Genomic DNA, 18,481 nt, shown 5'->3' with positions numbered 1-18,481 from the left:
GTCCAAACTAGCTGGTACTAGTGGGGACTCGATCACACCCGATATTTGCATATAAGGGAACATCTGAGCTTGCCAGGCCTATGACCCCATCACAACAGCATCTGAATTCTTCATATCTATCAGTGTATTTATCCTCCAAATACATCCATGTGGCTGAGCAATACTAACAGCCATGTTATTTCCATGTTACAGGTAGGGAAACAGTGGGAAAGGTGAGGGCCCAGACCATCCAAGGTATGAAGGTACCCGACTCCCACTGATTTCACAACCGGGGTGGCCCTGTAGACCCTGCACTGCAGGCCTGGCCAGCTTAAAAAGTTACACTCTCTCGGTTCCAGGGGGGAGATCCCAATAAATCAGGTCAGGTGCCAGGCTACAGAGAAGAAGGGGCTTCTGAAAAATGATTTAGAGAGCCTAGGCACTGAGCTGTGAGCTGTCTAGAGCTGGCTAGGAGACTCAGGACTGGATAGTTCATTCTTTGGGATCTAGAGGAGCACCAAACCGAGTAGGCACATACTCGTTACAATGGTTCTGGTTCCCATCTTTTACAGTTTTGCCTAGTGGTTACAGCATGTCACTCAAAAAGGAGCGAGACCTGGGCTCTCGGGCACCTTCAGTCAGGCTGCTGGAATCCAAACCCACGTCTCCCAGAAGATGTATAACAGGCTGTGTAGAAACACCCTTAACCCCTCCTGGGGAAGCGAGGCCTCTCTGCAGCCAAGCACATGACAGTCAGAAGGCCAGGCGCACAAGCCAAAGGGAGTCTGTCTCTTCAGCCTAGTACTTCAGACTCTCACAGCCGGGAGAAAGGACTGGGTTCTGCCCCCTCAACTGTCTATCCATTAGATGGATGCTGGATACAAACCCAGGACCTGCCCCCTCCCAGCGGGATGCACTACCCACTTGGCTATAGAGTTGGGCTCCCTCTTCCTTGGTCCCCTGCTGACCCTCCAGACTTGCACTCTTGGCTGCAGAGGACAATGCTATAATACAAAGTCGTGCCACATTCCTGTGCTCACAGTATACGTGGGTTGTGGCACAGTGTACTGATTTTAAAGTGGCTGGACTGTGCTGGTGTGATCAGTGTGTGCTGGCTAGACTGGGACGTCCTGCAGAATTTAAATGCTACTCTGCCTTGCAGTGGCACTGGATCTTAGGCAGGAGCCAGGCACTCACCTGGGTCAGATTCATGTGCGTCTGCAGAAGCCTAAATTTAGGTACCTGGAGAATGTTTCAGTCAAAAAACATTCAGGGGACGTTACAGGATCATAGGAAAGTGGGACTGGAAGGGACCTCACAAGGTCTTCTAGTCCTGCCCCTGCTCAAGGCAGGATCCTCCCTGACCAGACCATCCCAGCCAAGGGTCTGTCTAACCTGCTCTTGAAAATTTCCAGGGCTTTTCTAGGTTGCCTGTTCCAATGCCTGACCACCCTCAGACTTAAAGTCCCTCCCAATCTCTAATACAGGTTTCCCTCGCTTTATGCTGTACATGCGTTCCTGGAAAACGGCACATACCTCAAATCTGCATAAAGGGAACTCGCTTTGCAATGGAACAGATAGGGATATGTTCCAAGACTCTGACTGTACTGACCCCCTCGACCATACTGACATGGCATCGTGTCGCTCCCGGGGCAGCTGCAGCTCCAGCAGCACAGGCATCAGTTGTCCTGAGCAGTGGCCACGGGCACTGCTGCTGGGCCGCTTCATGGCTCACGGGGCACTGCACTGATGGGACGGGCTGGGCCGCAGGAGCTGGCACTGCAGCCCAGCCCGAGCACCACCACCCAGCTCAGCTCCCCCCAAATAATTTTTTCTTTCTCCACCTGTGGCATCACTCCCACAATGCACCACACAAACAGCTAACTGTGGACCTTCCACCACACCAATTATATAAGAGTAAATTTGCCTCACATATAACGAATTTTTGGTATAAAAAGCGTCATCGTATAAGAGCGATTTTCGCACATACAGAACCCGCGTAAAGCGAGGGAACCCTGTACAAATTTCCTCTGCTGCAGTTTGAGACCATTGTTCTTAGTCCTGACCCCTGCAGCCACAGAGACAAGTCCATCGCCATCTTCTCCATAAATCACACTTCAGGGATTTGAAGACTGTTACCACATCCCGCCCCCTCACTGTTCACTTTTCCAGACTAAATAACTGTAGTTTTTTCAGTCTTGCTAAGTCATGCTTCCCAGGCCTCTCATCACTTTTGTCACTCTGCTGGACTCTTCCCAATCTGCCTACATCTTTTTTGGAAGTGTGGGCACAGTGCTCCAGGTGCTGAACAGTGGAAGAACTGCTTCCCTTCATTTGCAAGTGGCAATCCTGTTAATACAACCCAGGATACTGTTGGCTTTTTTGGCAACAAAAACAGACAGCTTATGGTCCACTGTACCCCCAGGTCCTTCTCTGCACTACTGCAACCAAGCCAGTCATTCCCTGGTCTGTATTCAGGCATGGGTTTATTCCATCCAAAATGCAGGACTCTGCACTTGTCCTTGTTGAATTTTATCTGGCTGACTGTGCATCATTTCTCCAGTCTGTCCAGATCATTCTGGGTCCTAGTCCTACCCTCCATTGTGTTTGCAACTCCCCCTGGCTTGGTGTCACCCACAGATTTCCTAAGCGCGCATTACATGAATTTTGCTTAATGAGTTCTGTGGCTCTGCGGGGTGGGGGGTGTATTTTGGATTTATATTTCTCGTCACTCCTATTAAAACAAAGTTAGGGGAAAATATATTAAATTCTCCCAACTGTTTAATTGAGGAGTTCTAGCATCCCCATGTGGCAGAGAAGGCACCTGCAGATTGGTTGGATAGGGGAGGTGGATGGGGTGGGATGGAGTTGGGACAATTTACCACAAGATTTGAGAAGTTTAATTTTCATGAACTAGGAACAAAACTAGCACTTCTGATTCCCAATATTCCTCTGCCATCAGCAAATGACTCTGAAACCACTGGCAGTGTGTGTCTGACACCTCTCTATCGGCAGTTGCGTGTCAAGGGAACAGTGCACTACTGTTACCATCACCACCAGCCTCTCTTTTAGCTCAAGGAGGTTGACCTAAAGACTCTAGCCCTGGTGATGATCAGTGTGGTTCCACATGACAGAATGTCCAATTTTTCACTTAAAAAAACCATAAGAAATGATATAAAAATGCATTAAAGGAAGATAACTAAGGTTGGAAAATAAGTGCTTGATGGCACACTTAAGTTCACCTGTGCAACATTTATCTGTCTCCTTATTCCTATGAATTATGATACAGTCTTCACATTCAGAATCACATGCTAGTTTTCCCACAAGATCCCTAGCCTCACTCAGTGCATGGGATCACCGTGTTATGGAGATAAATGAGGGTTGTGCAGTGAAGAAGACTGTTGTTTGCAATCCCCCTGCTTTATTTATTGAAGAAGTTGGGAGATGGGCAATGAATGTGGCAGGACGTGGCAGGAAAAGAAAGCATGGTCTTGTGGTTAAGGGGGGTGAATACCACCCTGGAGAACTGGATCCTATCCCTGCCTCTGCTGTGGCATTCCTGCGAGCTGCTGGGCCAGTCCTTTAAACCTCGATGTCCACAGAAGGCCACCGTGCTTCTCATTTTGTAGATGTACAAACTGAAATGTTTTGATCTGCAGATGTATGAATACCCCTGAGTGCAGGGGAAGTCAATGGGAGCTATGTTTGGAACGTATCAAGTGCTTCTGAAATTCTAAATACTCTGAAAACTCGCACCCGAAGAGGCTTGAGTGGGCAGCAGGATGTGGTGGACCTTTTGGCCTTAATCATTTTTGGTCTCATTTTCCCATGTATAAAATTCCACCTCCTCTCTTCTGGGAACGCCAGGCTGCCCAGTGGTGGAGTCTGACTGTGGCATATTCTGTTTCTTATTCTGGAGCCCCGGCAGACACCTGGGGCCAAGCGGGAGTGGGGAAACAATGTCACCTATTGAAAGCAGGTATGTCTCATCTCTGACAGCTGCCTACAATCCAGATCATCTCAAAACAGCTTTGCAAACCTTGGTTCATTTCTCAAAATCTGTAGGTGAGTAGCAGCACCAAATGTGACGAGACGGCAGCTCATTTTGCACAAACATATAAAAATGATTAATATTTTTTGCAAGTTTAAGCAGGAAAGATTCTTTACGGTGTCTCAACAAGGCTGACTAGGTCCCCAGAGAATCTGCAGGGATGTGTCATTATCCACTTATCCATTATCCCATCCCTGCTGCAAAAACAGAACATCTCTTCCCCCTTTAATGCTCATCTGATGAACAAACACTTGAGACAGACTAGGATTTTACAGCTGCATCTCAAGTGAATGATACAAGTGAATTGAGGAAAATACTAATTTGAGAAAAACACTCAATTGAAAGAATCAAAGGCAGAGATGGGACAGAGATGCCAATGGCAGTCAAACTATTAGGGAACCATTTTTATTTAAGCAGACATGAGTTAAGTCAGTCAGAGACAAAACTGTGGCTGCAGCTGTTGTCTGGCTGTAAATGAATGAATACCAGGTCTGTTCCATTTGTTTTACTGTCACTCATTCAGGCCAGACAGATTGCTGCTGTTGCACGACCCAAGACTTGCATTACTTTTGAGAAAGGTCTTCAGTTATTCCAACAACTGCATACGTTATATTTCAATCTTACTTCCTGTTGACAGAAATTTAGGCAAAACTATTCCTGGTTTTAAATAAAAGGAGTGCATACTTTGAGATAACTGCAGTGCATTTGCTGAAACATTCAGGCATCTGCTTCAGCAGAAGCTTCAAAAGGAAAAAAAAGTGCTGCGTGAACAAGTTTGCTGCTGCCGCTGTTCCCACAGAAGCTGAGTTTCTGGAAACTTTTAGACCCATATAATAATAGTGGAAACAGTGAGCAGACTAACTCGTCTCCCATAATCAGGGCAGCGTACGGCATGTTCCACTGAGAAAACTCTTAAGAGAGTCAACAGATGAAAAAATACTACACATGCACTTACCGGGCCCTGGAGACTCCCGTCTTCTCGGTCGATGCTGCCTCTGGAGAGCCGCACGTCAGGTTTCTAAAGGAATGAGAAATGTGGTTTTGTACTCTGTGTATAAGAGCATTACAGATTCACACAGCCCACGATTAAGTTTGTCCTAAAGGCAAGAAAGCACTGTTGAAAAATTTACACTTTGACTAAATACAGATGTTATCTCATTCCTCTCCCCACACGCCCGACTCTCCTGACATGCTCCTGCAAGCACCGTTCCCAAACGTCTCAACAGGCTTCTAAAGAACAGTTTCTCAGCTAGCCACTTTCTGCTCCCACATAAAAATGCTTTAGATAAATATTGATAGTACCATTTCCCCAACACAACATTGGAAAACCTGCATTTTAATTCTCTCAGCAGAGCCGAAGTCGTTTTTTTATTGTGTTTTCTTCCCAACAGCAAAAATTTCAACCACAGGATGAGAAATGCTGCGCATTAATTCCTGTTTCCTGCTTGAGGAAGGCTTATATGTACTTGGCTCCATCTCCAAGCCTGCAAATGGGGCCAATTACCGGAGCTTTTTAAACACTGCGTTAGGGATACAGAAAGCTAACTGCAGTCTGGATCCAAAGCTCTTCTGCTGTTATGACACATTCACAATTTGTTAAGTTTTAAAAGCAGGAGAAGCTCAAGTTTTAAATAGTAAAAAATGAAAGGCTCCAGGAAAAGATCTATGTAGTTTTTGACTTAATGGATCACTTCCTCTCCCCCTCTACCAGTATACTTATTGGGAAAGGCCAAGGAATAGGAAGTCCAGAAACAACAGCTAATATTGATCCCAAGAACTAAGTTCAGCTAAGCAAGGAAATTCCTTTAATGTCACTAACATGCCAAGACAAAGAAAGACAACTTATTCTGATGTCTAACCATCACAGCAAGGTCTGCACATGGAAAAGCCTGTTCCTTTCAGTGAAGTATAGAAAATCAGGGTTGGAAGGGACCTCAGGAGGTCACATCTAGTCCAACTCCCTGCTCAGAGCAGGACCAGCCCCATCTATATCATCCCAGCCAAGGCTTTGGCTACTCGAGGCTTAAAAACCTTCAAGGATGGAGATATTCCACAACCTGTCTGGGTAATCTGTTCCAGTGCATTACTATCCTCCTTGTGAGAACGTTTTCCTAATATCCAACCTAAACTTCCCTTGCTGCAACTTGACAACATCACCCCTTGCTCTGTCACCTGCCCCCACTGAGAACAGTCCAGCTCCATCCTCTTTGCAACCCCCTGCAGGGAGGTGAAGGGTTCTCTTCTCCAGACTAAACAAGCCCATTCTGCATTAAGCACAGTGCAAATTATGCAGGAATTGTGTGCGTGTGCGTGCGCATCAGGGGAAGGAGACTATTCTTACATGGAGAAATGCTGATAAGGAAATATTATATTTTGATGAAGCACATGGAACTGCATAGTGCTTGGGGTTCATTTTTTGGAGATAATACCTCCCTGGTTTTATTTAAAACTACTCAGGTTCCATTCACTCATTATGGAAGAAAGCATGGGAGGGTCAGATCCAGCCAGTCATAGATCAGTGTATGCATTTCACATTAGACAGTCATTGGTTAAAAAAAACCCCAAAACCGAAGGGAATAACCTTGGCAAGAGAGACCAGAGCTCCTGACTCCCCTTCCCAAGAGGGTGTCACAACCTCTATGCTACATCAGCATGGTGCATTTTGCTTGCTCTTCTAGCCCGTGCCTCCTGCACTGTGTTATCCAGTTTCAACAGGACAGACCGTTCTCTAGCCAGGGTGATTTGGACACCCTCCTTGAAGTGGGAAAGGTAGGTTTGAATTCCCTCAGGCTGAGGAGGGCTTGGGTGAATGCTCTAATCACTACATTGCTAGGCAAAAGATGGGCACCACCTCCCTCCCTCCCAGACAGCCGCCAACCCTCAGGGGCAAGACTAGGCTGCCTGCACTGCAAATTAACAGAGCCACCTAAAGTGCAGCATGAGTCAGAGGCGAAGCTCCTGAGAGGGTAGGAATTCAGACACACTCACCATTGCCAAGTGCTTTCCTCTGAGCCCCTCTGGGTTTTCTGGATCAACCTCTGAAGACGCCTACCTTTCCCCATCCGCAGTATAAAACTTGAAGCATTGAAATCCAATTACTTTGGAGTGCTCTGCAGAAAGGCCTATGTCTGAACCCAAATTGCTTGAATCCCAACACTGCCTCCATCACAAGTTCCAGTTTCCTTTCTAGTGAAAGAGTTTCATTTAGCATCTGTGTAGGTCTCCAATATGCAGAATATAAAATAAACTGTGTGTTTTTCACTATATGTTAATATTTAAACTAAAGAAAAAGATCAACTTCTACAATCTCAGTAAATGAATATGACCAAAGAGCCTTGCACTACCACCAGGTCTGGAGATAATTTTCAGAATTTGTTTGTTTGATTTAAACATGTAAAAACAGGCTCTGGGACAAAGTGGAAAAAGCCTCCAGGTCACTACCATATAATTCAGATCGAGTGATATTTAAGGATTAAGTTTCGGTGAATTTAGTCATTCCTCTGGGATGGTGTTTGAGATAATGCTGAATATTTTAAATTTTTAAAACATGCATAAGCACAATTACATGCTAGACAGAATGAGATGCATTTTTCTCCAACACTAAATAAACAGGAGAAGGAAGTACTGTAATAAATGTGCCCAATATTCTCAGCTTCAGTACAGTGCTTGGATGAAAATAAAGGATGCAAAAAAACTACACTTTTACTGTGATTCGTTTATTATATTATACAACTTTGAACTTTAAATATGGGGGTTATACAACAGTGCTTTCTGACTCGTATATAAAGAACAGAAGTCATGTATGACAGGTACGTGAGACAGTTGAAACCTTAGAAAACTGCCTCAAGAAAAGAACGTCTGCACATACTGCCACATAAACCTAGAGGTTCCCCCCTTTGCTAATGCTCTCTGGCTCACACTCCTATCTCTAGAGGCTGGCTTTCCAAGCTTGGAAATCAATGGAAAGAGCTGCACTGTCCTGAGTGGTTCCAGGCTGACCCAAGATATGCAATGCCATTGGACTGCAATCACATTACCTTGAAGGATTCTCCTACTTTTGAGTGTTTCCATTTGCCAAAATCCATATTCCAGCTATCCTTGGTGTAATTACTCCCTACTCCCTTTACTTGGATGCTTTCTGGCCTCCTTAGGGCCAGTTCCACAAGTAGACATGAGCATTTAACTCCCCTTCATTTCAGCTGGAAGATTTCAAACTAGAATTTATGTTCTGAAATGAGTCAAGTGCCTGTTGCAAATGCTGTTGTGGACTGGACACTGGTGTCTAGAGAATGTCCTTGCAACATCTATGTGAGATAGGAAAGCATTATTGCCATTTTACAGACAGGAAACTGAGGCATGACATTTGGCCCCTTGCAGTATGCAGGCTTTCTGAAGCAAAGCTGCACTTAAGTCTAGATCTTCTAGACAATGCCCTACTAAATACACTCCATTTTTCCACTCCGCTTACCCAGAAAGAACCTCACTAAACCGAGCCCAGGCTGAGAGGCCGAGTGGGAGTGGGGATGGGTACCAGCCTGCAACACGTGCTCGTTTCAGGAAGTTCAGTACGTAAAGAGCAATATAAAAATATTCAGCTTCAGTCTAAGACTACCGCGCTGAATGCCTAACAAGCATGGATGTGTCTCTAATGATCTCCCAACAAGATTCCAGTTCTGATTTATTCATGTGTATAGCCGTAGGGCGCCAGTTTAGCAAAGTTGGAGTTCAGAAGGCAATCTCTCTAAAATCGAGTGAAAAAAACCTCCAAGATCAAACTCTCACTTTAAGACTGATTCTACAGCAGCTTTGATCTTTTTAAGTGCTAAGGCTTCACAGATCCTTTTAGTCTCTTGGTACTACCATTAAGACAGTGATGTGCTGCCAGCATTTTAACAAGGAGATCCCTAAAACTGTGCCCTCTTAGGCAGCTGCAATGCATGCAACGCTCCCCGGGATCAAGAGATGCCACACTCACATCAAAGAAATTCATCAGTTCCATTCTTTTTCCACCGCTCTGAATGTCCAGCTTTTCTCCTTCCTCCCCATGGACCTGAGCCACGTGGTCACCCTGCTTCTCCTTTTTGGAACTTCCTGGAGACTCCAGTAAGTCACGCTCCAGGTGACAGCAGCTACATGACAAAACGATCCCCTCTGATGCTTAAGGGGGCTGGGAAATACTGCCCTTCACGGTCCCTGAATGGACAGCAGGTGCGGAGCATTCCCAGTGCTTGTTGGGGCCAGACAGTATATGTAGAGGTAAGGTATAAGGGAAGGAAAATTCCTAAGGAAACTATTGCACATTAACATAATGGTGGGTGGGTGAGTGAGGCACGAGCCCCAGGTGCTGCTGGGGGGGAGGGCAGCAAGATGGAGGTATGGGTGCCCCTCACCTTCTTGTCCATTTTCCTTCACACTCCCAGTACCTTCCCTTCAGTGGCTCTGGCTCTGGCACACTGTGCGAGAGGAGCAGCCAGAGGTTCACTGGTGCTGGGGGAGATGTCACCTCCTCTTTTGGCCAACTGACATGCATGGCAGCACCAAAAGAAAAAGGGAAAGAAGATGACATCTCCTTCAGCAGCAGCAAACCTCTGCTCCTGTACTGCTTCTGCTGCTGGAGCTGGAGTCGGAAAGGTGCAGCGTGCTGGGGGTGCAGTCCTGCCCAGACCACGAGATGGGCCACTTACGCCTCTGCTTTTGGTTTGCTCACTCTCATGAATTACAACCATCCAGCCAAGCCAGCATGTTTAGCAAAGCCCCAGGAAAAACCATGAGAGAAGGGTAATATGTTTGATTTTAATAAATTAGCAATTTAGGACTCCATTTTTAGATGGAACTCTATTTTCAGAGGGAAAGCCTATCATTGCCACTGGCAAGTGGGTGTTCCAGCTCCAATCCTGTTCAGGATGCCTAATGCTAATTGCTGCTACAACCATCTCCGAGAACATTTCATGTACTTCTTGTGGTGTGAAATCTTTCCCTCTCGATCATTCAAATAAGGTGCGGTGGGAAGGGGGGTGAGCAAAAATTTCTTGCAAAAATACTGACGGAACTAAACAAAAATGGAAATGTAAGCATACTACCTGGTGCTTGCTCTTGCTACAGATCTCTCTAGATCAGGAAGAAACTAAATTACTCTTCTGGTGATAATTCACAGCAAATTAAAACCTTTTCAAATACGTGGATTTTTGTTTGTCTGTAACAATCTTATATCTGAATTCTTCTGGAATTCAGGAGGAGTGCTCAGACATGACGCAGATGCCGAAGAACTGAACCAAGCTATTATATTTACATTACTTAGTCATTTGCTAATAAAAACCATCTACATATTGGTATTTTTAGCGTATGCCAAGCCATATCAACTTAAAGTGGATTTTCTCATGCTACAAACTTAACTCCTATTTTAGCAGCAAGTCGCATCAATTACTCTCAAGTTACTGTTCTCAGCGTCAGAGCAGGACAAACACTGAACCGCATCCAAGTGGGAATTTCTGAATAAACAGAAACAAACACGATAAGGAAACTATGCAAGTTATTTCATCTACAGTTAGCAAGAGAGTAGGGAATATAGAGTTCTTAAGATAGCCCTGCTCTGTCTGATGCCACAAGTGCTGAGAGAATTGCTTAAAAACATGTGAAAAAACAACCGCGCATTGTCAGGGCAAAATCATGCCAGCAAAAGATCCACACTGGGAAGAAAATGTAAATGGGTAACTAGATCGTTAGAAAGGCTGTTTACAGAAGAGGAACATTTCATATGTTTCCAGCCAGAGGCCCTGAATCTAGAATTTGTCACTGCAATTATCTGGAATATAATCTAGCGTTGTCTACACTGTGCTGCTTAATTTGAAGTGACACCACCCAGTGTGCACAAGACCCTGTGCCAACACACGTGCTTCCTCAGGGGTGTCAAACTTGCCTGCTCCTCCCCTGCTGGATCCAGACCAGGCACGCTGGAGGGGAGTCGGGGGGAGCGGAGCCGACTGATTAACACAGCTGCCACTTACCTCTCTGCCGCCCACACGTGTGCCCATTGGGGCTCCGTCCCTGGAAATCTGGCAGCAGACCCTGCGTCTGCTTTCCCACCTCCAAATTTCTGGCCCCTCTTGGTGCCGTGGGCCAGGTGGAACAGCTTTGTGGGCTGGATGTGGCCTGCAGGCCACAGGTTTGACAGCTCTGGTATAAGGTATTCCATCATCACAGTATTTAGGCACTACTTGGATAAGTTAGATCTACTTGATGGAGCCCCTGATGAGTTCCTTGGAGACCTACTTACTGACCTCCATCCTTTAGCTGTGGCAGGTTCTGCGTTGGGGTCAAGTTACATGCATGTGCACACACGCACAGCTCCAAAGTCAATCAGTTTTCAAAAATCAGGAAGTCAGTTTGGTAGATAGAACCCAGAGGAGTCAAACTCACAAATCAGAGTCTTAAAAGGACCATTTTAAAACCTTTTAACTCAGTGCATTGCCAGATTTGCTTACACATTCATTATGCACACAGAGATAAGTGCTGTACATGCATTATGGCATCGATATTATAATCTGATCCTTTTTGTGTAAACCTCAGTCTCCACAAGACTTCCCCCTCTCCACGTAGCTGCACATTATCCACCTATGCAGATCAGATGGTAGGACTGTGGCTTTTTGATGCTGCGGAGTTGAAACAGTGCTTTGGAGAGGAGGTCAGGTGTAGTAACACACAGTAATATACCGGGACACTAAGATAATGCTTGGAAACAGAAACTGTGTTGGTTTGAAGCTTGTTTAGTTTAGGACTTTCTTGTATTTTCACAGTAATGCAAGCACAAACTTGAGAAACCTTAACTAGTTTTTGTGTGAAAACATACATAACTTGACATGTGAGAAGGGATTATGTTGCAGTCCAGAGTGGGATCTTAATTCCCTGGGCTCATGCAAGAACTAAATATTATCTCAGAATTCAGACGGAGGAACAGAAATTCAGTGACATTGTAGAAATCACAGTCCAGACCAGCAAGGAGACTCATGCTCTGTCCCCTAGAACATCTGACGAACAAAAGAAAGGACTAGAAAAGCAAAAATGAAAGCCCTCTATCTGTTATACCTAACGCGATCATTTTACTTTTCCCCCATCACTCTCTCTCTGATTCTTCCATAGCTCTATCTTGTAAGATCCCTGGATCAGACACTCTCTTTATTCCTTGTTTGTACGATGCCAGTACAGTGGTGCCTTGTTCCTCTATTTGGGTCCTGGACTTTTCTGTCATACAAAGGAAAAGAAGGGAAAAAAAAAAGATGTAGAGGAATTCTGCCTTTCCTTTTTCAGTTCCTCAGTGAGACAGGTTGCCGAGTTTTGTAAAGATGTTCTGAGAGACACCGGACTCTTGGATAATTTGATTCTTCAATTAAAGAGATCCCAGGTCACATAGCATGTGATATGCCTGCCCTCCCAGCAGATAGAAGGAGGAATAGATTGATGTCAGCCGTGCAGAAGAGTGCTGCGGGGTGCCTGCAAACAGACCACTTCCTGCTTCATTTCCCATCTCCCCAGGGTAGACTCTTCTGGCTCCGAGCATGAATTTTTCACTAATTCTTTATCCTAAAACTCTAACCTTGCTTCTCTATTGATAGACTTAGTTTTAGCTGAAGCCCATGAGAGATCTGTACGCTGTTTTTATAGGCAGGATTTCAGAATACTGAATTCAGTTAATGCTGAGAAAACCAAAATGAATTTCTGTCTCTTTAAGTACAGACAGCCGATTAATACTCAACAAATTGGGTTTTACATGAGCTACTTTCAGAGATAACATCATCTCTGCCCCTGCAATAATTAGCATTTCCATGCTACTACAATTTCATTCCTACTTGAAGCGTCCCTGTTAACAGCAAACGTTATATCGGTAATAATTAGGCTTGTATGCTGTTTTGAGCTGCATCTTTCTGTTGGAGAAAACAGAATTCTGAATTCGTGAGAAAAGTCCCAGTTGCTCCTGATACGTGGTGGCTGTACTTGTACCATCATCGCTAGGGTCTCTTTTCAGTACATACATTATTAGCTGGTTAGTAAGTGTCCTCCTGAAGAGTCTGATTCTCTGCGGAAGAACCATTAATGTCTCCAGGATCCCCAGGAGTGTTTTGACTTGATTATGATCTTTAGTTCAGACTGGAAACAATTCTGTTATAGTCAGGGGAACTGTACTAGTTCAAAACTGTATAAGGGAGACTGAAACCAGGCTCTGAAGCATCTCTTGATCTCTAAGATGAGAAGGAAGAGTAGTCTTTTGAAAGCTGGTTATGACAAGCATGGGGAAAAACCACATTTCTATGGAGGCTTTCTGATTTGTACTGTTTTCTAGAAAGGAAGGCTTCAACAATGTTCTTGACAAAGCAATAAATTCCACACTTTTTTCTAAGAAAAAATTAAGGGCCAGAGATAGGAAATCTTGGTACAAGGATATGGTTTCTCACCAGCCCCCGAAGAATGCCTAGAACAAGCCAGTAAGATCAGATCTTGAAAGACATTTCCCCAAACCTTCTCTTCACAGCTTTCAAACAACCCCATAATGAAATCTTGCCAAACTCATCATCAGGAGCAGATTTTTCCACATCAAATAAAATCAGACCTTACCAAGACAATGAATGCAAAACCTGCCAATGCATCTTTACTGCCACTACAATCCTCTTTTCCCCATTTAACATGAAAAACCCATCCGAATCTGTGGATCCTACATGTGCATGCCATCATGGAAAGTAAACTACAGCACACGTCCCCACAGAAAAATGCTGAACACAGAAATGCTCCATCTGCAATGGGAACACATTTTTTTAAAAACATCCACTCCATCTCCGACCTCTCAATCCTTGTCCTTAAAGGACAATTCCTTTCGAAACCAGGTCATGGAACAGAAATTCATAATTTTACTGGACACCAAAAACCACTAACTTAAAGAGCACTAGTTTTATGACTCATTATAACTTAATTATCACATCTCCCTGCCAACTTCTCTGCTCCACAGGTGACAACTGTCCAGGCCCTTTTCCAGTGGTCCAATGCCATTTGCACAATTGGGTTAGAGGAGAGCAACTGTACTCACTTGTACTTAGCTTGGACTGTGCTTCTTCCCCAGACCTGATGAAGTGCATTCGCTGCCTGAAAACATGTCTCCTCTCTCTTGTGCTCTCTCAACAAACTGGCCCAATAAAAGATACTACCTCACCTCACAAAACTTGCTTCTCTCATATTCCTGGGCCACCCTGGGTACAATAAAATTACCACGAGAAAGCTTACACTGCTTCTGCTCTTACAGAATTATGCATATGAACCTGTTGCAGACTTCATGAGATGTGTGCCTGTGGGGTCTACGGCAGGGGTTGGCAACCCCTGGCACGTGCCAGAGCATGGCATGTGAAGCCATTTAGCTGGCCCTGGCTGTGCGCAGGCCCCTGTTGCCAGCCACGGAGCATGGGTTGCTTGCAGCAGATGGTGGGGAGGCTGCAAGCCCCTGCGAGCAGGCCAGGCTCCATGGCAGATGGCAGGGGCCTGCCCAAAGCCTGGGCTGCTTGTAGCAGGAAGCTGCAAAGCTGCAAGCAGCTGCACTGGGGTCCGGAGCCCTGGCCTGGCTTGTTGCCAGTGGTGGATGCATGCACACCTTGGGAAGCACGATGGGGAAGGGTGGGGGGGCTGCACTGGCACCAGAAGGATTGGGCCCCTCATGGCTCCCTTGTCATCTGTCCCTGGTGCACCAACATCTTTTATGTCGAGACTGTGGGGGTTTTGGCACTTTGCCCAAAAACGTTGCTGACCCCTGCTCTAGGAGAACAGTCCCACTCCGACAACAGCTGAAGATATCAAAAAAGACATGATGAAATCAACCTAATTGGCCAGCCAGACATAATTCATAGGAAAAGTGAGCATTTAGAAACATATTGCTGCTCCTCTACTCTAATGGCATTCCAGATAAATACGTCAGCAGCCTGAGTTTAATATGGAAGGTCATTTTAAAAAAAAAATCTAAGAAATGCCTTGCTGTTAACTGAAGTTTTCTCGCATGCAACATGTTATGGATCCTAACATATTTTGCCAGTAAAGTTTTAGCCTGTTTAATTTACAATTCTCACCAATATAGAAATCAGCATCCATTCTACAACTGGCATCCAAATACACACCTGTAGTCTAGGATCACAATACATACAATGACAAATGCTGGCAGGGGGAGAACTGAAGGCAGGGGGAGCATCCTTGGTGACTAACCAAACTGAGATTGTGTCACCATATTTATTCGCATACCACACTCTCTTAAATAAGACACAGCTCTTGTTTAGAGAAGACAGAACGAAGGAAGAAAAGATTTTTTTCCAGGGTTGTCTCTGCTATGGTATCAGCTCATCGAGGGCTGAATCCTCTGGCTGCACTGAGCAGTCCCACTGCCAGCATCACTCCCCGCCCCCCTGCTGCTCAGCCAACAGCAGCTGCCAATTCACTTAAGGGAGGGTTAAACCTGTAGCTGTTGCCCCTGCAGTAGGTAGACGACAGGTTTTAGCCCTGTTCCACGCTGGAGCGTTCAGCCCTGGGTGAGCCAGTGCTGAGCCTGGCCCATGGCTGCCCTTACAGCATCTCCTGCTGCCACTCCAGCATGAGAAGCAGCTTTCTTGCTCATGACATGCACCCCGATTTTGGACGGCTAATTTTCAGGAAAAAGGTGCATGTGAATGAATACGGTGTTATATCTGTGTGCAAGCATATCCATTTCCTTTGAGGAATGCGAATTATAACGTGGCTGTTCCCACAGTCTATCAAGGTTACTTCTAGTTTGGCTGGAGGCAGGTCACGTGAACACCAATGGCAGAAAACGAAAGATGACGCACACAAGATGAAAAGGTAATGACCGTTCCTAAGCCATTGCTGAAGCTGTGCTACAGGCCAGCAAGGTCTCCTTATCAGGCACCACTAGCATGCACAAATCTTGCCCTTAGTAGCCAACAAGGACAGTAAATAGCTTATTATTAGTGGTCTACACAACTCAAGGAGGCAGCTGGCTGATTTTGTAGGCACACCATGGGGCCGACAGCCATTTTTTAGAGCTTACTGTGGTCAGCCCCCCCCCCCCGCCCGCCCCCCCCCCACGATTGGCTGAGGGGCCCCAGTGGCTCCACCCCCCCATCTGATTGGTAGAGGGGGCAGGGAGTCACGTGACAAGCAGTCCTTAGTTAACCGTGTGGGGGGGGGGGGGCAGCAGCCATCATGCCTGCTTGCCTTTGCATCAGCAGCCTCCCTCTGCTCTCCCCCTGGGTAAGCTGCCTGGCTAGGAGGACTCCTGGCTCCCACTGGAGTCAGCACGTTATTTTTAGTACGTTTTATTCCCCACTGTGGGTTTTGCAGACATCGCCCGATTTCACAATTCGTGCAACTTGAGTAGATCCCTACTTGTTATTAGGGCCTAAAGAATTTGTGGCAGAAGTGGGCTGTGCAGTGGCTCCTTTAAATTTGCAGGCTCCCCCGCACACCTCCCTGTTGCTGATTGGCAGAGAGGCCTCTTACATTGAAGGTAACACTCGTGTGTGCAGGAGACAGAGCTTTCTGGAGGCTAGCCCGAGACAGTAAATGAACTCCTGATGGAACGAAGGACCACAAATCTTGCTGCTTCTGCTTTAAAGTACAAGGCACACACCTGACTTCGCCTTCTCTCACGTACACATAAGCAACATAATGTTGGATATGCATATTTTATAGCTATACATCACATTAAAAATCCCCAAGCATTCCACACAGTTCTATAAACCTGGAAAAAGAATGAGAACGGACATATGACAGACATTAGTCATCTGACATTATGCACTACTGGAGGGCACTCAGACGGTGAGTATTGTACAAGCACCTATGCAGACTAGAATAGTGAGTTGTTTCCCAACCCGTGGTCTGACTGTGCGTCTCTGTGGCTTCCCCAGCAACCACTGGCACGAAAGGTGTTTAAACAGAGAATTTGAACTTTGAGGGGTTTTTTGGTACTACTGATCACTGGGGAACTAACATGTTGATAGTCCCTAAGTACACCTTCCAAGACAGAAAGGTACAACTATGGCCTTGGCAAAGCGTGAAAAGGTTTCTACAGAGATAGGAAAATAAAAGCTCCCACCTACACATACGTTTGTTCTCCCTCCTCCAGTGATACAAAAAGCCCTGAAAGAGTCTCTTCACAAACAACAAGAACGATTACTCACTCATGCCATGCCCCATTTTTTCTAAAAATCCCTTCTACTAATCTCTCTCCTGTTCCTCCAAAGGAATATTAAACACGCCAGGTTTCAGAGCCATGGGTGCCAGGCAGGTGTGAAATGACATCAGTCTCTTGTGGATTGAGCATGGTAAATTTAGGGTCAAGCTGGAGACCCCACAGACTAGCAGAAGTAGCTACTACTACACCTTATAATCTAGAGAGATCCAAATGTGATGAAGACTCAACTACAGGGCATAAGGAAAATAACTATTTCAGACATTTCAAAAACTGGATTCATTTCCCTGGTTGACATTTCATTTAAAATCTGTTTCAAACTAACTGTTTCATAAGTAAATAATTAATTTTATAATGGATAGTTAAGAGAGACATATTCTGAAATTACTAGAACATGAGGGTGACCCAAATAAGTCAAGGCTGTAAGTTAACTGATATCTATCTGATCAATTCATGCTCACGTTGCACAGAATTTATCAGTTTTAATAGGCCTTAACTGGTAATTCAGAACAAGAAAGAAGCAATGCATGAAGCAAGGAATTACCAGGAATCTCTCCTCTTTTTCAAGCCAACGTTGATCTTCCTCCATTTCTTGTTGTTGTCGTATCAACCTCTCCTCCATGAGATGTGTGGGCAGAACCTGTCCCATTCCTCGCATGTCCAAAGTGCCAGAATCCTAGGGAGCAAAGTTAAGGCTGTCTTTGGCTACCATGGTAGAAATCACAGGACCGAACAGTGTCCTGCGGGAAACTTGTGAACGGACATAGGAAACCAATTCCTATAAGAGTGAGGCAGGGTTCTCATATCTATAACAAATTCAAGTGTCCCTTTTAACGTGAGGCTTCTGGTGGTAACTATTTCTCTACCTTGCTTAAAATTACTGGTACTGAACAGATTTAAGAAAAAAAACCATTTCATTTTCTAGCAATGTTGGTACCACTTTATACTTTGCATTTTACTCAGACTGGGAAATAAGCATATGCTTGTCTGTTTTACTGTCGGTGTCTGGGGCAACAATAAAAAGCTGTGGTTTTAACATCGAGGGGAATGCTTCCACCCAAACTCTCCATTTGTGGAACATTTTAAGTACGGGGCTAATGAAGAAAAAAATAGTTTGGCTCCTCTCTAACAACTTACAGCCTGTCTTATATGCCATAGGTGCAGCTGTGCTACTTACAGAAAGAATAGGGGCCAAAATCAAATAGAATTCCCTGTTTTTCATTTTTAGTTTTACTATTTTACAT

The 18,481-nt window shown here is 45.1% G+C and overlaps 1 protein-coding gene across 7 annotated transcripts in view; it reads right to left on the bottom strand.

Moving 5' to 3' along the window:
• PTK2 (protein tyrosine kinase 2) overlaps positions 1-18,481 on the bottom strand; it is a 336,960-nt gene that overhangs the window by 11,280 nt on the left and 307,199 nt on the right. For 6 of the 7 annotated variants that reach the window (XM_059723705.1, XM_059723704.1, XM_059723702.1 and 3 more), the window contains 2 exons: positions 17,782-17,913; positions 4,986-5,048 (listed from right to left, as the gene is read on the bottom strand). In XM_059723705.1, the coding sequence (XP_059579688.1) occupies positions 4,986-5,048; positions 17,782-17,913 (195 nt within the window). The remainder of the gene's footprint in view (positions 1-4,985; positions 5,049-17,781; positions 17,914-18,481) is intronic. The other variant, XM_059723706.1, reaches the window with a different exon arrangement.

Source organism: Alligator mississippiensis, chromosome 3, assembly GCF_030867095.1.
Source record: "Alligator mississippiensis isolate rAllMis1 chromosome 3, rAllMis1, whole genome shotgun sequence".
Lineage (NCBI taxonomy): Eukaryota > Metazoa > Chordata > Crocodylia > Alligatoridae > Alligator > Alligator mississippiensis.
Note: the sequence above shows the minus strand (reverse complement) of the source record. Positions and strands in the feature narration are given on the sequence as shown.